Here is a 22,520-nt window from a genome sequence, read left to right on the forward strand (position 1 = left end):
TAAGATGAGTTGTTGTCAGTGTAATGATAATGTTGCAAATATAGGCAGGGGTGAGACGAGTTGTTGACATTGTGATGATAATGTTGCAAATATAGGCAGGGGTAAGATGAGTGTTCATTGTATGATAATGTTGCAAATATAGGCAGGGGTAAGACGAGTTGTTGTCATTGTGATGATAATGTTGCAAATATAGGCAGGGGTAAGACGAGTTGTTGTCAATGTAATGATAATGTTGCAAATATAGGCAGGGGTAAGATGAGTTGTTGTCATTGTGATGATAATGTTGCAAATATAGGCAGGGCTAAGATGAGTTGTTGTCATTGTGATGATAATGTTGCAAATATAGCCAGGGGTAAGACGAGTTGTTGTCATTGTGATGATAATGTTGAAAATATAGGCTGGGGTAAGATGAGTTGTTGTCATTGTGATGATAATGTTGCAAATATAGGCAGGGGTAAGATGAGTTGTTGTCATTGTATTATAATGTTGCAAATATAGGCAGGGGTAAGATGAGTTGTTGTCATTGTGATGATAATGTTGCAAATATAGGCGGGGGTAAGATGAGTTGTTGTCATTGTGATGATAATGTTGCAAATATAGGCATGGGTATGATGAGTTGTTGTCACTGTAATGTCAATGTTGCAAATGTAGGCAGGGGTAAGATGAGTTGTTGTCATTGTGATGATAATGTTGCAAATATAGGCAGGGGTAAGATGAGTTGTTGTCATTGTGATGATAATATTGCAAATATAGGCAGGGGTAAGATGAGTTGTTGTCATTGTATTATAATGTTGCAAATATAGGCAGGGGTAAGATGAATTGTCATTGTGAAGATATTGTTGCAAATATAGGCTGGGGTAAGATGAGTTGTTGTCATTGTGATGATAATGTTGCAAATATAGGCATGGGTATGATGAGTTGTTGTCACTGTAATGTCAATGTTGCAAATGTAGGCAGGGGTAAGATGAGTTGGTGTCATTGTGATGATAATGTTGCAAATATAGGCAGGGGTAAGATGAGTTGTTGTCATTGTGATGATAATATTGCAAATATAGGCAGGGGTAAGATGAGTTGTTGTCATTGTGATGATAATATTGCAAATATAGGCAGGGGTAAGATGAGTTGTTGTCATTGTAATGATAATGTTGCAAATATAGGCAGGGGTAAGATGAATTGTTGTCATTGTGAAGATATTGTTGCAAATATAGGCAGGGGTAAGATGAGTTGTTGTCATTGTGATGATAATATTGCAAATATAGGCAGGGATAAGATGAATTGTTGTCATTGTGATGATAATGTTGCACATATAGGCTTTGGTAAGATGAGTTGTTGTCATTGTAATGATAATGTTGCAAATATAGGCTGGGGTAAGATGAGTTGTTGTCATTGTAATGATAATGTTGCAAATATAGGCATGGGTAAGATGAGTTGTTGTCATTGTAATGTCAATGTTGCAAATGTAGGCAGGGGTAAGATGAGTTGTTGTCATTGTGATAATAATGTTGCAAATATAGGCAGGGGTAAGATGAGTTGTTGTCATTGTAATGATAATGTTGCAAATATAGGCAGGAGTAAGATGAGTTGTTGTCATTGTGATGATAATGTTGCAAATATAGGCAGTGGTAAGATGAATTGTTGTCATTGTGAAGATATTGTTGCAAATATAGGCTGGGGTAAGATGAATTGTTGTCATTGTGATGATAATGTTGCAAATATAGGCATGGGTATGATGAGTTGTTGTCACTGTAATGTCAATGTTGCAAATATAGGCAGTGGTAAGATGAGTTGTTGTCATTGTATGATAATGTTGCAAATATAGGCAGGGGTAAGATGAGTTGTTGTCATTGTGATGATAATATTGCAAATATAGGCAGGGGTAAGATGAGTTGTTGTCATTGTAATGATAATGTTGCAAATATAGGCTGGGGTAAGATGAGTTGTTGTCATTGTGATGATAATGTTGCAAATATAGGCAGGGGTAAGACGAGTTGTTGTCATTGTGATGATAATGTTGCAAATATAGGCTGGGGTAAGATGAGTTGTTGTCATTGTGATGATAATGTTGCAAATATAGGCAGGGGTAAGACGAGTTGTTGTCATTGTGATGATAATGTTGCAAATATAGGCAGGGGTAAGATGAGTTGTTGTCAATGTAATGATAATGTTGCAAATATAGGCAGGGGTAAGATGAGTGTTCATTGTATGATAATGTTGCAAATATAGGCAGGGGTAAGATGAGTTGTTGTCATTGTGATGATAATATTGCAAATATAGGCATGGGTATGATGAGTTGTTGTCACTGTAATGTCAATGTTGCAAATGTAGGCAGGGGTAAGATGAGTTGTTGTCATTGTATTATAATGTTGCAAATATAGGCAGGGGTAAGATGAGTTGTTGTCATTGTGATGATAATATTGCAAATATAGGCAGGGGTAAGATGAGTTGTTGTCATTGTAATGATAATGTTGCAAATATAGGCAGGAGTAAGATGAGTTGTTGTCATTGTGATGATAATGTTGCAAATATAGGCAGGGGTAAGATGAGTTGTTGTCATTGTATTATAATGTTGCAAATATAGGCAGGGGTAAGATGAGTTGTTGTCATTGTGATGATAATGTTGCAAATATAGGCAGGGGTAAGACGAGTTGTTGTCATTGTGATGATAATGTTGCAAATATAGGCAGGGGTAAGATGAGTGTTCATTGTATGATAATGTTGCAAATATAGGCAGGGGTAAGATGAGTTGTTGTCAATGTAATGATAATGTTGCAAATATAGGCAGGGGTAAGATGAGTTGTCATTGTGATGATAATGTTGCAAATATAGGCAGGGGTAAGATGAGTGTTCATTGTATGATAATGTTGCAAATATAGGCAGGGGTAAGATGAGTTGTTGTCATTGTGATGATAATGTTGCAAATATAGGCAGGGGTAAGATGAGTTGTTGTCATTGTGATGATAATGTTGCAAATATAGGCAGGGGTAAGACGAGTTGTTGTCATTGTGATGATAATGTTGCAAATATTGGCAGGGGTAAGATGAGTTGTTGTCATTCTGATGATAATGTTGCAAATATAGGCAGGGGTAAGATGAGTTGTTGTCATTGTATTATAATGTTGCAAATATAGGCAGGAGTAAGATGAATTGTTGTCATTGTGATGATAATGTTGCAAATATAGGCAGGGGTAAGATGAGTTGTTGTCATTGTAATGATAATGTTGCAAATATAGGCAGGAGTAAGATGAGTTGTTGTCATTGTGATGATAATGTTGCAAATATAGGCAGTGGTAAGATGAGTTGTTGTCATTGTATTATAATGTTGCAAATATAGGCAGGGGTAAGATGAGTTGTTGTCATTGTGATGATAATGTTGCAAATGTAGGCAGGGGTAAGATGAGTTGTTGTCAATGTAATGATAATGTTGCAAATATAGGCTGGGGTAAGATGAGTTGTTGTCATTGTATTATAATGTTGCAAATATAGGCAGGGGTAAGATGAGTTGTTGTCATTGTGATGATAATGTTGCAAATATAGGCAGGGGTAAGATGAGTTGTTGTCATTGTAATGATAATGTTGCAAATATAGGCAGGAGTAAGATGAGTTGTTGTCATTGTGATGATAATGTTGCAAATATAGGCAGTGGTAAGATGAGTTGTTGTCATTGTATTATAATGTTGCATATATAGGCAAGGGTAAGATGAGTTGTTGTCATTGTGATGATAATGTTGCAAATGTTGGCAGGGGTAAGATGAGTTGTTGTCAATGTAATGATAATGTTGCAAATATAGGCTGGGGTAAGATGAGTTGTTGTCATTGTATTATAATGTTGCAAATATAGGCAGCAGTAAGATGAGTTGTTGTCATTTTGATGATAATGTTGCAAATATAGGCAGGGGTAAGATGAGTTGTTGTCAATGTAATGATAATGTTGCAAATATAGGTGGGGGTAAGATGAGTTGTTGTCATTGTGATGATAATGTTGCAAATATAGGCAGTGGTAAGATGAGTTGTTGTCATTGTAATGATAATGTTGCAAATATAGGTAGGGGTAACATGAGTTGTTGTCAGTGTAATGATAATGCTGCAAATATAGGCTGGGGTAAGATAAGTTGTTGTCATTGTGATGATAATGTTGCAAATATAGGCAGTGGTAAGATGAGTTGTTGTCACTGTATTATAATGTTGCAAATATAGGCAGGGGTAAGATGAGTTGTTGTCATTGTATTATAATGTTGCAAATATAGGCTGGGGTAAGATGAGTTGTTGTCATTGTGATGATAATATTGCAAATATAGGTAGGGATAAGATGAGTTGTTGTCATTGTAATGATAATGTTGCAAATATAGGCTGGGGTAAGATGAGTTGTTGTCATTGTAATGATAATGTTGCAAATATAGGATGGGGTAAGATGAGTTGTTGTCATTGTGATGATAATGTTGCAAATATAGGCAGGGGTAAGATGAGTTGTTGTCATTGTGATGATAATGTTGCAAATATAGGCAGGGGTAAGATGAGTTGTTGTCATTGTATTATAATGTTGCAAATATAGGCAGGGGTAAGATGATTTGTTATCATTGTGATGATAATATTGCAAATATAGGCAGGGATAAGATGAGTTGTTGTCATTGTAATGATAATGTTGCAAATATAGGCAGAGGTAAGATGAGTTGTTGTCATTGTAATGATAATGTTGCAAATATAGGCAGGGGTAAGATGAGTTGTTGTCATTGTGATGATAATGTTGCAAATATAGGCAGGGGTAAGATGAGTTGTTGTCATTGTGATGATAATGTTGCAAATATAGGCATGGGTATGATGAGTTGTTGTCACTGTAATGTCAATGTTGCAAATGTAGGCAGGGGTAAGATGAGTTGTTGTCACTGTATTATAATGTTGCAAATATAGGCATGGGTAAGATGAGTTGTTGTCATTGTGATGATAATGTTGCAAATATAGGCAGGGGTAAGATGAGTTGTTGTCATTGTGATGATAATGTTGCAAATATAGGCAGGGGTAAGATGAGTTGTTGTCATTGTAATGATAATGTTGCAAATATAGGCTGGGGTAAGATGAGTTGTTGTCATTGTGATGATAATGTTGCAAATATAGGCTGGGGTAAGATGAGTTGTTGTCATTGTAATGATAATGTTGTAAATATAGGCAGGGGTAAGATGAGTTGTTGTCATTGTGATGATAATGTTGCAAATATAGGCAGGGGTAAGATGAGTTGTTGTCACTGTAATGTCAATGTTGCAAATATAGGCAGGGGTAAGATGAGTTGTTGTCATTGTATTATAATGTTGCAAATATAGGCTGGGGTAATATGAGTTGTCATTGTGATGATAATGTTGCAAATATAGGCAGGGGTCAGATGAGTTGTTGTCATTGTGATGATAATGTTGCAAATATAGGCAGGGGTAAGATGAGTTGTTGTCATTGTAATGATAATGTTGCAAATATAGGCAGGGGTAAGATGAGTTGTTGTCATTGTGATGATAATGTTGCAAATATAGGCTGGGGTAAGATGAGTTGTTGTCATTGTAATGATAATGTTGTAAATATAGGCAGGGGTAAGATGAGTTGTTGTCATTGTGATGATAATGTTGCAAATATAGGCATGGGTATGATGAGTTGTTGTCACTGTAATGTCAATGTTGCAAATGTAGGCAGGGGTAAGATGAGTTGTTGTCATTGTATTATAATGTTGCAAATATAGGCAGGGGTAAGATGAGTTGTTGTCATTGTGATGATAATGTTGCAAATATAGGCAGGGGTAAGATGAGTTGTTGTCATTGTAATGATAATGTTGCAAATATAGGCTGGGGTAAGATGAGTTGTTGTCATTGTGATGATAATGTTGCAAATATAGGCAGGGGTAAGATGAGTTGTTGTCATTGTGATGATAATGTTGCAAATATAGGCAAGGGTAAGATGAGTTGTTGTCATTGTAATGATAATGTTGCAAATATAGGCTGGGGTAAGATGAGTTGTTGTCATTGTGATGATAATGTTGCAAATATAGGCTGGGGTAAGATGAGTTGTTGTCATTGTAATGATAATGTTGCAAATATAGGTAGGGGTAACATGAGTTGTTGTCAGTGTAATGATAATGCTGCAAATATAGGCTGGGGTAAGATAAGTTGTTGTCATTGTGATGATAATCTTGCAAATATGGGCAGTGGTAAGATGAGTTGTTGTCACTGTATTATAATGTTGCAAATATAGGCAGGGGTAAGATGAGTTGTTGTCATTGTATTATAATGTTGCAAATATAGGCTGGGGTAAGATGAGTTGTTGTCATTGTGATGATAATATTGCAAATATAGGTAGGGATAAGATGAGTTGTTGTCATTGTAATGATAATGTTGCAAATATAGGCTGGGGTAAGATGAGTTGTTGTCATTGTAATGATAATGTTGCAAATATAGGATGGGGTAAGATGAGTTGTTGTCATTGTGATGATAATGTTGCAAATATAGGCAGGGGTAAGATGAGTTGTTGTCATTGTGATGATAATGTTGCAAATATAGGCAGGGGTAAGATGAGTTGTTGTCATTGTATTATAATGTTGCAAATATAGGCAGGGGTAAGATGATTTGTTATCATTGTGATGATAATATTGCAAATATAGGCAGGGATAAGATGAGTTGTTGTCATTGTAATGATAATGTTGCAAATATAGGCAGAGGTAAGATGAGTTGTTGTCATTGTAATGATAATGTTGCAAATATAGGCAGGGGTAAGATGAGTTGTTGTCATTGTGATGATAATGTTGCAAATATAGGCAGGGGTAAGATGAGTTGTTGTCATTGTGATGATAATGTTGCAAATATAGGCATGGGTATGATGAGTTGTTGTCACTGTACTGTCAATGTTGCAAATGTAGGCAGGGGTAAGATGAGTTGTTGTCACTGTATTATAATGTTGCAAATATAGGCAGGGGTAAGATGAGTTGTTGTCATTGTGATGATAATGTTGCAAATATAGGCAGGGGTAAGATGAGTTGTTGTCATTGTAATGATAATGTTGCAAATATAGGCTGGGGTAAGATGAGTTGTTGTCATTGTGATGATAATGTTGCAAATATAGGCAGGGGTAAGATGAGTTGTTGTCATTGTGTTATAATGTTGCAAATATAGGCTGGGGTAAGATGAGTTGTCATTGTGATGATAATGTTGCAAATATAGGCAGGGGTCAGATGAGTTGTTGTCATTGTGATGATAATGTTGCAAATATAGGCAGGGGTAAGATGAGTTGTTGTCATTGTAATGATAATGTTGCAAATATAGGCTGGGGTAAGATGAGTTGTTGTCATTGTGATGATAATGTTGCAAATATAGGCTGGAGTAAGATGAGTTGTTGTCATTGTAATGATAATGTTGCAAATATAGGCAGGGGTAAGATGAATTGTTGTCATTGTGATGATAATGTTGCAAATATAGGCAGGGGTAAGATGAGTTGTTGTCATTGTGATGATAATGTTGCAAATATAGGCAGGGGTAAGATGAGTTGTTGTCATTGTAATGATAATGTTGCAAATATAGGCAGGGGTAAGATGAGTTGTTGTCATTGTGATGATAATGTTGCAAATATAGGCAGGGGTAAGATGAGTTGTTGTCATTGTAATGATAATGTTGCAAATATAGGCTGGGGTAAGATGAGTTGTTGTCATTGTGATGATAATGTTGCAAATATAGGCTGGGGTAAGATGAGTTGTTGTCATTGTAATGATAATGTTGTAAATATAGGCCGAGGTAAGATGAGTTGTTGTCATTGTGATGATAATGTTGCAAATATAGGCATGGGTATGATGAGTTATTGTCACTGTAATGTCAATGTTGCAAATGTAGGCAGGGGTAAGATGAGTTGTTGTCATTGTATTATAATGTTGCAAATATAGGCAGGGGTAAGATGAGTTGTTGTCATTGTGATGATAATGTTGCAAATATAGGCAGGGGTAAGATGAGTTGTTGTCATTGTAATGATAATGTTGCAAATATAGGCTGGGGTAAGATGAGTTGTTGTCATTGTGATGATAATGTTGCAAATATAGGCAGGGGTAAGATGAGTTGTTGTCATTGTGATGATAATGTTGCAAATATAGGCAGGGGTAAGATGAGTTGTTGTCATTGTGATGATAATGTTGCAAATATAGGCTGGGGTAAGATGAGTTGTTGTCATTGTGATGATAATGTTGCAAATATAGGCTGGGGTAAGATGAGTTGTTGTCATTGTAATGATAATGTTGCAAATATAGGCAGGGGTAAGATGAATTGTTGTCATTGTGATGATAATGTTGCAAATATAGGCAGGGGTAAGATGAGTTGTTGTCATTGTGATGATAATGTTGCAAATATAGGCAGGGGTAAGATGAGTTGTTGTCATTGTAATGATAATGTTGCAAATATAGGCAGGGGTAAGATGAGTTGTTGTCATTGTAATGATAATGTTGCAAATATAGGCAGGGGTAAGATGAGTTGTTGTCATTGTAATGATAATGTTGCAAATATAGGCAGGGGTAAGATGAGTTGTTGTCATTGTAATGATAATGTTGCAAATATAGGCTGGGGTAAGATGAGTTGTTGTCATTGTGATGATAATGTTGCAAATATAGGCTGGGGTAAGATGAGTTGTTGTCATTGTAATGATAATGTTGCAAATATAGGCTGGGGTAAGATGAGTTGTTGTCATTGTAATGATAATGTTGCAAATATAGGCTTAATGGGAGGAGGAGAATTTTAAGTATGATGATAATGTTGTGTAACCTTGAGGAGAGAAAGATTTGTTGTCATTGTTGTAAAGATAAGACAAGTTGTTGCTGTTGTTAATAATGGTGAATGTGAACATGCTATAGCAGCACAAATTTTAAGTAAAAATATGAAAACAGAAATTAAGTAATGTCAAAAGTACTTAAAATATACAAAGTGAAAACAGGCATTAAGTAATGTCATAACTATTTAAGATACAGAAATGTTTAAACAGGAATTAAATAATGTCAAAAGAATTTAAGATATAAAAATGTTAAAACAGGAGTTAAATAATGTCAAAAGAATTTAAAATATGAAAATGTTAAAACAGGAATTAAGTAATGTAAAGTATTTAAGATATCAAAATGTAAAAACGGGAATCAAAATGAGGAAAATAGATTGCACACTAAGCATTGATAAATTTTATAGTTTGTGTATTTATGTTTTATCATCATTCATGATGTAAAAAATACTAAACATGGCTACCTTCACTGATAAGTTTTACTAAAGAACATACAACGTGAGATAGAAATACGTACATCATATGGCCTCTGTTGCTGATACATTTGAACCATTAACTATTGAATGTATGAACAGTGCAGCAGTGTATATCAGTATAGTTTGAATGTATGAACAGTGCAGCAGTGTATATCAGTATAGTTTGAATGTATGAACAGTGCAGCAGTGTTTATCAGTATAGTTTGAATGTATGAACAGTGCAGCAGTGTTTATCAGTATAGTTTGAATGTATGAACAGTGCAGCAGTGTATATCAGTATAGTTTGAATGTATGAACAGTGCAGCAGTGTATATCAGTATATTTTTATTCATCAGTATTTTTCTTCAAAGTTTGCTTTTACAATGAATTACAGTGTGATTGTATATTTATGCCTTTGTAACTGTTATTCAGTATTACAGTATGATTGTGTGTATTTATGCCTTTGTAACTCTTATCCAGTATTAGTGTGATTGTGTATTTATGCCTTTGTAACTCTTATCCAGTATTTCAGTGTGCATTTATGCCTTTGTAACTGTTATCCAGTATTACAGTGTGATTGTGTGTATTTATGCCTTTGTAACTCTTATCCAGTATTACAGTGTGATTGTGTATTTATGCCTTTGTAACTCTTATCCAGTATTTCAGTGTGTATTTATGCCTTTGTAGCTGTTATCCAGTATTACAGTGTGATTGTGTATTTATGCCTTTGTAACTCTTATCCAGTATTTCGGTGTGATTGTGTATTTATGCCGTTGTAACTCTTATCCAGTATTACAGTGTGATTGTGTATTTATGCCTTTGTAACTCTTATCCAGTATTACAATGTGATTGTGTATTTATGCCTTTGTAACTCTTATCCAGTATTTCAGTGTGATTGTGTATTTATGCCTTTGTAACTCTTATCCAGTATTACAGTGTGATTGTGTATTTATGCCTTCGTAACTGTTATCCAGTATTACAGTGTGTATTTATGCCTTTGTAACTCTTATCCAGTATTACAGTGTGATTGTGTATTTATGCCTTTGTAACTCTTATCCAGTATTACAGTGTGATTGTGTATTTATGCCTTCGTAACTGTTATCCAGTATTACAGTGTATATTTATGCCTTTGTAACTGTTATCCAGTATTACAGTGTGATTGTGTATTTATGCCTTTGTAACTCTTATCCAGTATTACAGTGTGATTGTGTATTTATGCCTTTGTAACTGTTATCCAGTATTTCAGTGTGATTGTGTATTTATGCCTTTGTAACTCTTATCCAGTATTACAGTGTGATTGTGTATTTATGCCTTTGTAACTGTTATCCAGGATTTCAGTGTGATTGTGTATTTATGCCTTTGTAACTCTTATCCATTATTTCAGTGTGATTGTGTATTTATGCCTTTGTAACTCTTATCCAGTATTACAGTGTGATTGTGTAATTATGCCTTTGTAACTCTTATCCAGTAATACAGTGTGTATTTATGCCTTTGTAACTGTTATCCAGTATTACAGTGTGATTGTGTGTATTTATGCCTTTGTAACTCTTATCCAGTATTACAGCGTGATTGTGTGTATTTATGCCTTTGTAACTCTTATCCAGTATTACAGTGTGATTGTGTGTCTTTATGCCTTTGTAATTCTTATCCAGTATTACAGTGTGATTGTGTATTTATGCCTTTGTAACTGTTATCCATTATTACAGTGTGATTGTGAATTTATGCCTTTGTAACTCTTATCCAGTATTACAGTGTGGTTGTGTGTATTTATGCCTTTGTAACTGTTATCCAGTATTACAGTGTGATTGTGTGTGTATTTATGGCTTTGTAACTCTTATCCAGTATTACTGAAATGTGTAGATTTGTAACAGACTTTCATCAAAATGGTAAAGTTGCCATTACTGGTCATTACCATATCATGAAAACTTGGATCAGAAATGTATCTCAAGTGAGTATAGCATCCTTCTTTACCTGCCAGCTATGTTACTGTAACCTATGTTATGTGCTTTATTAGATCTATTTTATTTTGTTTATTTATTCCAGAAATAAGTGAGGTCAACTGCCGAGTGTTCCTTGGAGAAGAATACGAGTGTCCCAGAGGACATCGTTTTTTCTGCAGTGGGCCAGAGAAGATCATCAAAGTCTCCAGCACCAGCACTGTCAAGGTAGGTTGAGTGATCTCCCTTTATAACATGGGGGATGAGAGTCATTAAAAAGAACTGTGTTAAAAATGAGGCATTATTATGATGAGTTTGGTTTTAAGCAGATGTATATTGTAATGGTTTAATTTAATATGCATGTTTTGTCAGAAAAGAAATGTTAATGATTTATAATTTGTAGAGATTAAAACTATATGACATTTGTGACAGTTTTAATCAAGAATTCCGCACAATGCTATATCTTGTCATCTTCCACTTGGCATAATCCAAAAAGTTACAAAGCAACTACAACAACAAATGTAGGTCACTGTTATTTCTATTTGCCAGTGGTGAGTAGTACTGTCCAAGATGAATATACAGTGCACATATTAAGTTTAATAATTGTATGAGGGAAAAAGAATGGAAATCTAAAGCTTTACGTTGATGACAATGCCAGCAGTGATATTGACAACACTTTTGTGAAAGGATTGAAATGGCTCATAAGCATTTTTGCAGGCAAGACAAAAGTGAACTTGACTTAATATAATGGGATCCATGATTATTCTAAGTTATATAATAAACTATTATGTTGGTTTGATAGCGTTGGGGAACAGACAACATATCTGAAAGGCCAGGACCCAATTCAAGGACTTAGAACACTAATTATAAATTGTGTTGTGTACCAGGGGAACATTGGGTACTGTACTTAATAATTTGAGATGAGACCATTACCTGTAATGTCAGGTGGAAAATTTTCTTACACTTTTATTTTTTAAAAATTTAAGTTTTACATATTATTCTGTCTGTGTACTTAAATGATTTCCAATCTTTTCCATCTGGCAAACGTTGTGCATGTCTACCAAGTATCCCACTTATAAGACATTTATCTCGAACAATTTTCTTATGGTTCAGTTCATTTACACTATCTTAAGTCAAGAAGTATATGTACTGGGAGACTGCTTCACTGGCCTTGTGGCTTGAGCGTCCACCTTGGATGCGGGAGGTCACAGGTTCAAACCCCAGTCAAGTCATACCAAAGACTGATAAAAATGATACTAACAACTGTGTAGAGCTGCCTCGCTTGGTGTTCAGCATTAAGAGGTTAGTGTTAGGACTGGTCAGCCTGGTATCAGGATAATGTGACTGGGTGGGACATCATGCTACATGTCTGTGGCATGATGCCCCAGTGCAAGACATCACTATAAACTACTGAGCCATTTTGTGCACTGAGTACAGTTTAACCTGCCTGAGCAGACATCTCCATATAACAGATGCCTGGTCATAACATACACTTGTGGGGACCAGACCCCCAATAATTATATGAATGACTCTATATAGTAGGAACCTTTCTAAAGCCGAAAGCTTTTTCGTCCAACAATGTTACATATAATGAATATCATGGCCTAATATTGTTGCAGCATGCCACAGGCACTATCAAATGTACACATGCACTATCAGATGTACACAGGCACTGTTAGATGTACACAGCCACAATAAGATGTACTCAAGCACTGTCAGATGTACACAAGCACTGTCAGATGTACACAGGCACAATCAGATGTCCACAGGAACTGTCAGATGTACACAGGCAATATCAGTTGTACACAGGCACTATCAGATGCACACATACACTATCAGATATACACAGGCACAATCAGATGTACATAGGCACTAATAAATGTGCATAGGCACAATCAGATGTACAGCAGTACAATCAGATATACACAGGCACTGTCAGATGTATAGAGGCCTAATCAGATGTACACAGGTACAATCAGATATACATGGGCACTGTCAGATGTACACAAGCACTGTCAGATGTACACAGGCACTGTCAGATGTATAGAGGCCTAATCAGATGTACACAGGTACAATCAGATATACATGGGCACTGTCAGATGTACACAAGCACTGTCAGATGTACACAGGCACTATACACAGGCACTATCAGATGTACACAGGCACTATCAAATATACACAGGCACTTTCAGATGTACACAAGCACAAACTTGTGTATTATGATTTCTAACCTTAAAAATTGTCTTGCTGGATGTCAAAATAATGTTAAAAAATGTAATTTGTATCACCTCACTACTACATCCAATGCATCTATCCAATAGGTTATGTGATGATCAACAACTTGCCCTGTCATAATACTTTCAGCAAATTATATAGCAAGCTGTGCATTGTGTGGTCATTATGTATTGTGTTTGAATAAATAAAACTTAAATACTATATGTATTCAACATTTTACAAATTTACAAATTAACAGACAAACCATCCCTGTCAGTCCACTTTCAGTATCTGTTCTTATCTTATAAACACCTTTTGAAATTTTATATTGTATAGCAATTTTTTATATAATTTATATAAAATTCTTTTAGTTTTATTATGTATACAATATTTTCAGGACAATGCCAACAAGCTAGTGAATCTAGATATGCCCCTGTATTGCCCATGTCACTGCAGGTAAGTTAAATCCACATGCACAGAACGCACATCTTGTTTTACTATGTGTTTTTACTGGGTAGAGTTAGTCTTGTATACAGAGTCAAGGTAAATGACTAATGGTTAGAGTTAGCCTTGCATGCAGAGAGTTGTAAAGGCTTACTAGGTAAAGTTAGCCCTGCATACAGAGAGTTGTAAAGGATTACTGGGTAGAGTTAGCCCTGCATACAGAGACTAATTGTAAAGGATTACTGGATAGAGTTAGCCCTGCATACAGAGAGTTGTAAAGGATTACTGGGTAGAGTTAGCCTTGCATAGAGTTAGGGTAAAGGATTACTGGGTAGTTAGACTTGCATACATAGTTATATTAAAGGATTACTGTGTAGAGTTAGACTTGCATACAGAATTATTGTAAAGAATTTCTGGGCCCTGCATAAAGAGTTATTGAAAAGAATTATTGTGTAGATTTAGCCTTGCATACTGATACTTATTGTAAATGAGTACTGGGTAGAGTTAGCCTTGGATACGGAGACTTATTGTAAGGATTACTGGGTATAGTTTGCCTTGCATACAGAGCTATTGTTAGGATTACTGGGTAGAGTTAGCCTTGCATACAGAGAGTTATTGTAAGGATTTCTGGGTAGAGTTAGCCTCGCATACAGAGAGTTAGATTACTGGGTAGAGTTAGTCTTGCATAGCCTTGCATAGAGTTAGGTAAAGGATTACTGGGTAGAGTTAGACATGCATACAGAGAGTTATGGTATATGATTACTGGGTAGAGTTAGCCTTGCATACAGAGAGCTAAGGTAAAGGATTACTGTGTAGATTTAGCCTTGCATACAGAGAGTTATTGTAAAGGATGGTAGAGTTAGCCTTGCATACAGAGAGTTGTGGTAAGGATTACTGGGTAGAGTCTACTGTGCTTTTAAATAAATTATGGTAGGTATAGGAAAGCCATATAATAATGACTAACCTTTCTTGCATGGTTTTTGAAAAAAAGGAGAACTGACTATGTTGGAGTTTATACTTAATGTATATTGTTGATTTCAGTGATTGTCTTTACAGTCTTTTTACTTGTACAGTTGAGTAAAATAGACTTGACTTACCTGTACTAAGCAGTTACTTATCTTTATCAGTCACTTGTTTATGCTCCCACTGGGGTGAGAAGGGCATCTTTATTTGGTCATCACTGTCCATCTGTCTGACCACCCAGAAAAGTTTGTTAGCAAATGTATGTACAGACCACTCCATGTAAACAAATTTAATTGTATGTATGTATATGTAGATCACCATATTTTCAAGGCATTTCAGCAGTTTTTCAAAGTTCTTTGTTTTTCATATTTTTGAACTTTTTCACCTTTTTCTTAATGAAAACCTCGTTAGCACATGTAAGCAATACACCCTTTTGAGATTGACAAATAAAGTTGTATGTGTATTTGTAAGTAGAGGACCAGATTTGATCTTAAGGCTAATGCTGCAGTAATATTTCAATTTTTTAAATATACATTCTTGTGCTTCATTAGACATTTTGGGGGATAAAAACTCACAATCCATGATTAATAAGCAAAAACTGCTAGAGGTAGATAAAATTTGGTGTGCATGTTTTCTGCATACCTGTAAATGACCATATTAGATTTTGATATAATTATAGCAATATCTCAAATTTTTCTAAGTCTTCAAACCTTTTGGACCAATACCTTTTGGTCTGCATTGGGGGAAAACATGTTATGGATGCAGATATTTTTCAAATTTGTTTAGAATATACTTATACTTATCTTATCAAATACACAAAGGAAGGATATGCTGGCGAGTGAATTTTATCAATATAACACAGTTTTGAGATTAAATTAATCTTCTGCAATGAGCCTGTACAGCCAGTTTATCGAATAAATATTTCCTACAGTCTCAAATACATTTAGTTGACTGCTTCAGTGGCCTAGTGATTAGAGCATCTGCTCGAATGAAGGAGGTTGCAGGTTTGAACCCCTGCTGAGTCATACCAAATACTTATGATAATGGTACTAACAGCATTAAGAGGTTAGTGTTAGGACTGGTTGGCCTGGTGTCAGGATAATGTGACTGGGTGGGACATGATGCTACATATCTGTGTCCGCTTCATGATGCCCCAGTGCTAGACATCACTATAAACTGCCAAGCTGCAGACATCATAGTGATATGACTGAAAAATATTTAAAGCTACGTTTTAAAAATTCAAATCACACACACAAACACACATGCACATACACGCACACACATGCACACTTTTTGTTTACTTTATAATCCTGTTTCAGAGGATTGTTACTGTGGTTATTAAAATTGTATCAAAAATTTCCTTTTCATTAATTAAGACAGAGATTTTACAGCTAAGTAATTTATGTCATCCAAAGTTCATGAAAATATGATGCACTTATTAAATGTGATGTCATATCAGTTACATCATAGTGTAATGATTAACTCATTTTGAGCTGTATGTATTTACAAAAGTAAACAGGTGCCCCAGTTGGCCTAACGTGCTTGCCTTTGCTGACCACTGCCATCTCACCTCTTTTCAAGTAGGTTCAATCATTGGGCTCAGCCAATTTTTAGAGTATATGAGAATGCATGCCAGTAGTTCCTGTGGGTCAGTGGTTCTTCCCAGTTTTCTCAGGTTCTTCCTCCATCAGTTATACTGGCTGCCATGTATAGCCTGTCACGTACTGAAAAATAGTGTTATGCCCACAACAACAATGACAGCAACAAAAGTGAACTACCTTAAGACAGGTTTGGCTTTATTCAGGGGAACCCTGTTATAATGTTGTTGTTGGGGTCTGTGACTGTTTTACAGACCTGTGCACCCTCCATATTTTTCCATATTTAGTATGGGAAAAAATATCAAATACGGAAATACATTTCAAGAGCTAAATCTGATTTTGTGCGAGGTAAAATATGGAAAATTTGCACATGGCAAGTACAAAAATAAAGCAACCCGCCATAGTTAGCTCTGTATTAAATAGAAGTGTTATGTGCAAAATGCTCTGCAATGGCACATGTCATTTTTCTTTGTCATTGCATCTGTAGTGTAAACAGCATCATGGCTGAGTGGGGTTCAGGAAATGTATTAGAAATGGCATCAGTGAGGAAGAGAGTGTCTGAAGTAGAATGAACTTCTGTCAATGACATGAGTTTCTCACATCATACAGCAAGAGCGGGCTGTTCATTTCTGCCAGCAGAAAGGGCGATAATTATGCCTTCTGTAGACTGTGTGAAACTGATATATCAATTAGGAGTGGTGGCGGGGATGACACCTCTTGCCACATAAAATCGTAGAAGCATAAAGTGATCGACAAGGCTAGACAAATGGCTCCAATTACATCATTCTTTTCAAATAAAACAAAACATTCAACTGACTGCGATGAAACCCCCTGTGTGCGACTCGTGCTGAAGTTATGATGTGTGAACTCATCGCTTACCACAATCTGCCATTAGCAACAGCTGATTCCTTGAGTGATGGATTCAAACCTATGTTTCCAGATAACAAAATTGATGCAGGTATGTAAATATTTATTTATTTTATTTTATATCATGTTTATCTATTTTTATGACATTTGCTTACAAATCCAGGCAATTACAGTAATCTAAAACCTTTTATGTATGTATTTTGACCAAGTGAAGCACTAAGTGAAGCACATATAAACAGTGGGTACCAGGCACCTGTTTAATTTAATCCCAGCTAGTTATTCAAATTTGCTAAAACTTACAAATTCTAACATAGAATCAGTTTCGCCATACCGATGCACCATTCTTTGAAGAGTTATGGTGTGAACACCTTTACTGAACTAAGTTGTATCTTGTACAAATTACAATTTCTGTATTTAAGTTTCAGATATGAAGTGAGGCAGAAAGAAAGTAACTGTTCTTGTGAAATCTTTGGGAAAGGCACAACAAAGGAGCTTGTCTGAGAGGATGCAGACTATAGCCTTCACACTTTCGACAGATGGCAGTAGAAGCAAGCAGTTCCCAGTTGTTGAAAAAATGCCTACGAATAAGACAAGTCAATAATCCTCATTACAGCATACATGTAGCATTGAACTTGACACTGCTTTGCTGTAACCTTCAACACTAAGCTCAGCGCTGATGATCATTAATAAATTATTTTCAACTGTTATATGTTTCAAATATTGTAAATATGAAATATATTGCATCAATTTTGCAGTATGGCTCATTGTTTGTATTTACAGCTTGGTTACATTATGTAATATAGATGCATTGATAATTTTGTGCATTACTATTGGTGTACACTTGTGAAGATTACTGAAAGGAGACATGAATTACTGAAAATATCTCTGAAGATACTGAAAAGCATTATAAGCACAGCTCTGGTTTTATGTACCAAACTTTTGTAGTGAAAATGGTTTGGAATATGATCAATGCATTATGTATTGAACCAGTCACAAAAACAGTTGAATCAACAGTAAAAATTTTTACTTAATAACAAGATGTCATCACATAGCCATGTTATATCTGAATTAATGTTAAAATGGAGTACATTATCACAGGATTTCACTGTATATAACAACACAAAACAGAAATATGCAGTGAATCCTGTCTATAATGGACGCTCAGGGGACAAAAAATTTGTATCCATTTTAAACAGGAGTCTTCATATAGTAACACTCAAGAAAGTGGAGTTCAGCCATGTACTTTTTTAACACTGTCCTGTAAACCAAGGTGTCTTCTGAGATAGTTTTACTGTAATTGAAATAGTTTGTTACTTTTAAGCTTATATTCTTGCTAGATGTAAAAATTTTCCTCTTTATTTTTCAGAAGTTCTAAGGGGTATATGGCACAGATGATGAGGATTTACATTGTAGTCCCAGAAGGGCCAATTAAAATGTTCCTTAACCCTAGAGTGCAACCTGCCCCTCAACCATGCATAATATTTCATCCTGAGGTGGAAGAACAAATTGAATTGCCAAATGGACAGATTTGGGTGCTACGACTTCCGTATCTTTTACTTTTTCTTTCATTCAATAATTCTATTGAATGTAATTTTATTTACTATATGTCAGATGTTAAATATGACTGCCACATTGGCCATCCTGAACTGATGGTCATATTAATATGGGGTTTCACTAAATGATTTTTTGTGACATCTGCTTGGTATTAAATGAAATGACATTGATCTGATTTCCAAAGTGGCTGCCATTACAGTCATCTTAAAAATATTGCTATCGTTACTTCTAAATTAAAAGTCCTATCAATATTGTATTTTCACCTGGAGAATTCTTATGATGTTTGATTGGTCCTAAATGAAAATGGTGCTACTCAGACATCCATTATCACTGCTACACTGGCCATCTTGAAAATATTATCTACTCTTCCTGAATGTTTGGTCATGATATCTAGTTGGTCCTTTGTCAGAATGTATGGTCATGATGCTTAGTTGGTCCTTTGTCAGAAAGGCTGGTTATGATGTCTGGTTGGTCATTTGTCAGAATGGATGGTCATGATGTCTCGTATTTCCTTTGTCAGATTGGATGGCCATGATGTCTGGTTGGTCCTAAATGAAAATGGTATCAATCAGACATCAAATATGACCCACATGAAGCTATCTTTAAAATCTTTTTATTGCTACTCTTTCTGGATGGAGTCATATCAGCATTGGATTTTCACAGGAAGACTTGCTATAGTGTCTGGTTTGTCATTTTAAAAATTGTGCTGATATGGTATCCAATATGGCTGCCTAAGAGGCCATTTTGAAAGTCTTGTCACTACTTCTTCTTGATGGAAAGTACATTGCCATGGGGTTTTTACTGTAAGACTTCTTATGATGTCTAACTGGTATTAGATGAATGTAGTGCAGTTCTGATCTCCAGTATGGTCACCATGGCAGACATCTTGAAATTTTTTTTTATTGCTGCTCCTGATGAATAGAAAAATCACATTGACATGGGGTTTTCACTAGAAGACTGATTACAATATCTAGTTGGACCTGAATGAAAAGGTTCTGATCTCTCCTCAGATATGACAATCATCTTGAAAATCTGCTGGCTATTCCTCCTAAATAGAAAATCATAAAGTCATGATGCCAAAAGACTTCTTAGGTTCACTTTGAAAATGATGCTGACCTAAAATGGGTTTTTCACCAGAAGAGTTCTTGTGATGTCTAGTTGGTCCAAAATAAAAATGGAGCTGCTTGAACATCCAGTATAGCGATCTTATAAATCTTTTTATCATTTCACCTCCTAGATGGAAAGCAATGTTAAGATGGGGTTTAAGTTAGAAGACTTCATATGGTATCTAGTTTGTCCTCAGTGAAAATGATGATAATATGATGATGCTGATCTGATGCTAATCTAATGATGAAACTATGATGCTAATCTAATGATGTTAATGTAATGATGCTAATATGATACTAATCTAATGATGCTAATCTAATGATGCTAATATGATGTTAATGTAATGATGCTGATATGATACTAATCTAATGATGCTAATATACTAATCTAATGATGCTAATATACTAATCTAATGATGCTAATATGATACTAATCTAATGATGCTAATATGATACTAATCTAATGATGCTAATATGATACTAATCTAATGATGCTAATATGATACTAATCTAATGATGCTAATATGATGCTAATCTAATGATGCTAATATACTAATCTAACGATGCTAATATGATACTAATCTAATGATGCTAATATGATACTAATCTAATGATGCTAATATGATACTAATCTAATGATGCTAATATGATACTAATCTAATGATGCTAATATGATACTAATCTAATGATGCTAATATACTAATCTAATGATGCTAATATACTAATCTAATGATGCTAATATGATACTAATCTAATGATGCTAATATGATACTAATCTAATGATGCTAATATGATACTAATCTAATGATGCTAATATGATACTAATCTAAAGATGCTAATATGATGCTAATCTAATGATGCTAATGTGATGTTAATCTATTGATGCTAATATGATGCTAATCTAATGATGCTAATGTGATGCTAATCTATTGATCCTAATCTAATGATGCTAATTTATTGATGATAATATGATGCTAATCTAATGATATGATGAAAATATGATAATCTAATGATGCTAATATGATGCTAATCTAATGATGCTAATATACTAATCTAATGATGCTAATATATTTCTAATCTAATGATGCTAATATGATGCTAATCTAATGATGCTAATATGATACTAATCTAATGATGCTAATATGATACTAATCTAATGATGCTAATATGATGCTAATCTAATGATGCTAATATGATGCTAATCTAATGATGCTAAGATGATGATAATCTAATGATCCTAACATGAAGCTAGTCTAATGATGCTAATCTGATAGCCAATATAGCCACCATGACATCCATCTTGAAAAGATTATCATTGTTCTAAAATTTATAGTCATATCAACATAAGGGTTTTACTAGAAGATTTCTTATGATACATGATCCTAAATGCAAGTGGTGCAAATATTATTAAACACACAACAGCAATCTTGAAAAGTCTTGTCGCTGCTTGATTGGATAGTCATAGGGTTTTCACTAAGTTTTCTAATCTGTCTGGTTTGTCCTAAATGAAACTTGTGCTGAACTTACAACCAGCTCCTATGAAATCTTATAACCCAGAAGTATCAGAGATGGTTTAACATTCAGCATTGTTTTCTTTAATGTCTACAAATTCTTTTTCAGGCAATTTGAGTGATCATTCCCATTGAAAGGCTCTTATTATTAGACTTGCTGGGATTGTTTGTTAGAACATGCTTTTTCAAAATTATGTTTAGGGTTGCTTCCTAACTAGAGGTGTGGATTCCATAGCAATTGTATGGAAAACGTATTTTCTTCTTGTCCAGGATGGCATAACAATATTTGATCAGACTAGGTATGAACATTTCTTTGGACATGCTTTATAAAGAAATGTTTGAGTGGTTTCCTGAGCAACAGTTTTGATTTCTTAGCAACAAGGTGGAAAGTGGTTAATCCAACTGGGAACTGCTCTTTTGAAAAGCAGTCTTCTGTAGGGAACTGGTTGCACCTCACCCTCACCCACTTATCATTATGTTACCACTCAGTTGCTATGGGTACTGAGCACCAGACTGGTCTAAGGAAATGGATTGAGTCAACAAGTTACCCTTTTTGTCTATTCTCCCTTTCAGTCATAGGTCAGCAGACCAGGCTGGCTGTCAACCTTCCAAATCTCCTTTTGTTTATTATTGAAGAAAATAAGTCTGCAAAACTTAGCCACCTCCATATTGATTCTGCCTTCTATTACTTAAAAGGTTTTTTTCTGGAGCACAGCAAGAATCAGTTGAGGGTTCTTAAGCTTGAAGCAGAATCTTACTTGGTGATGACCATCCAGATTTGAGGGATGAACAACACTAGTTTCTGGCAATGGCCCCAGTCCAGCTCAACTGCCAAAGAAGTACCCCAATTTTGAAATACCTGTGGGTGCCCTGACAAATGTTTTAATCCGGAGTTCCAGCAGAACTGTTTGATCCATTTTAAAACTCTCTCTTGCTTGATGGGTTGAACAGAAGGGCCAGGGTTGGAATACAGACCCTCCCCTGTTTCCTCAGGAAGGAGGCAGTCAGCCATAGGGAGTTGCATCCTCTCCAGCCATGTCTCAATTTTCCAGATGTACATGTAGGTGCCAGACTAGACTTTTCAGTGACCTGGCAGGCACTCA

General features: G+C 35.3%; 1 protein-coding gene across 2 annotated transcripts in view; it reads left to right on the forward strand.

The window, feature by feature from the left end:
• The window catches only part of LOC149781283 (nonsense-mediated mRNA decay factor SMG8-like), a 161,143-nt gene that overhangs the window by 134,295 nt on the left and 4,328 nt on the right, over positions 1-22,520 (forward strand). For both annotated transcript variants that reach the window (XM_089935366.1, XM_089935367.1), the window contains exons 20-22: positions 11,267-11,388; positions 13,772-13,830; positions 18,613-18,792. In XM_089935366.1, the coding sequence (XP_089791492.1) occupies positions 11,267-11,388; positions 13,772-13,830; positions 18,613-18,792 (361 nt within the window). The remainder of the gene's footprint in view (positions 1-11,266; positions 11,389-13,771; positions 13,831-18,612; positions 18,793-22,520) is intronic.

The sequence above is a fragment of the Sinohyriopsis cumingii genome, chromosome 15, assembly GCF_028554795.1.
Source record: "Sinohyriopsis cumingii isolate HCF-2022 chromosome 15, ASM2855479v2, whole genome shotgun sequence".
Taxonomy (NCBI): domain Eukaryota; kingdom Metazoa; phylum Mollusca; class Bivalvia; order Unionida; family Unionidae; genus Sinohyriopsis; species Sinohyriopsis cumingii.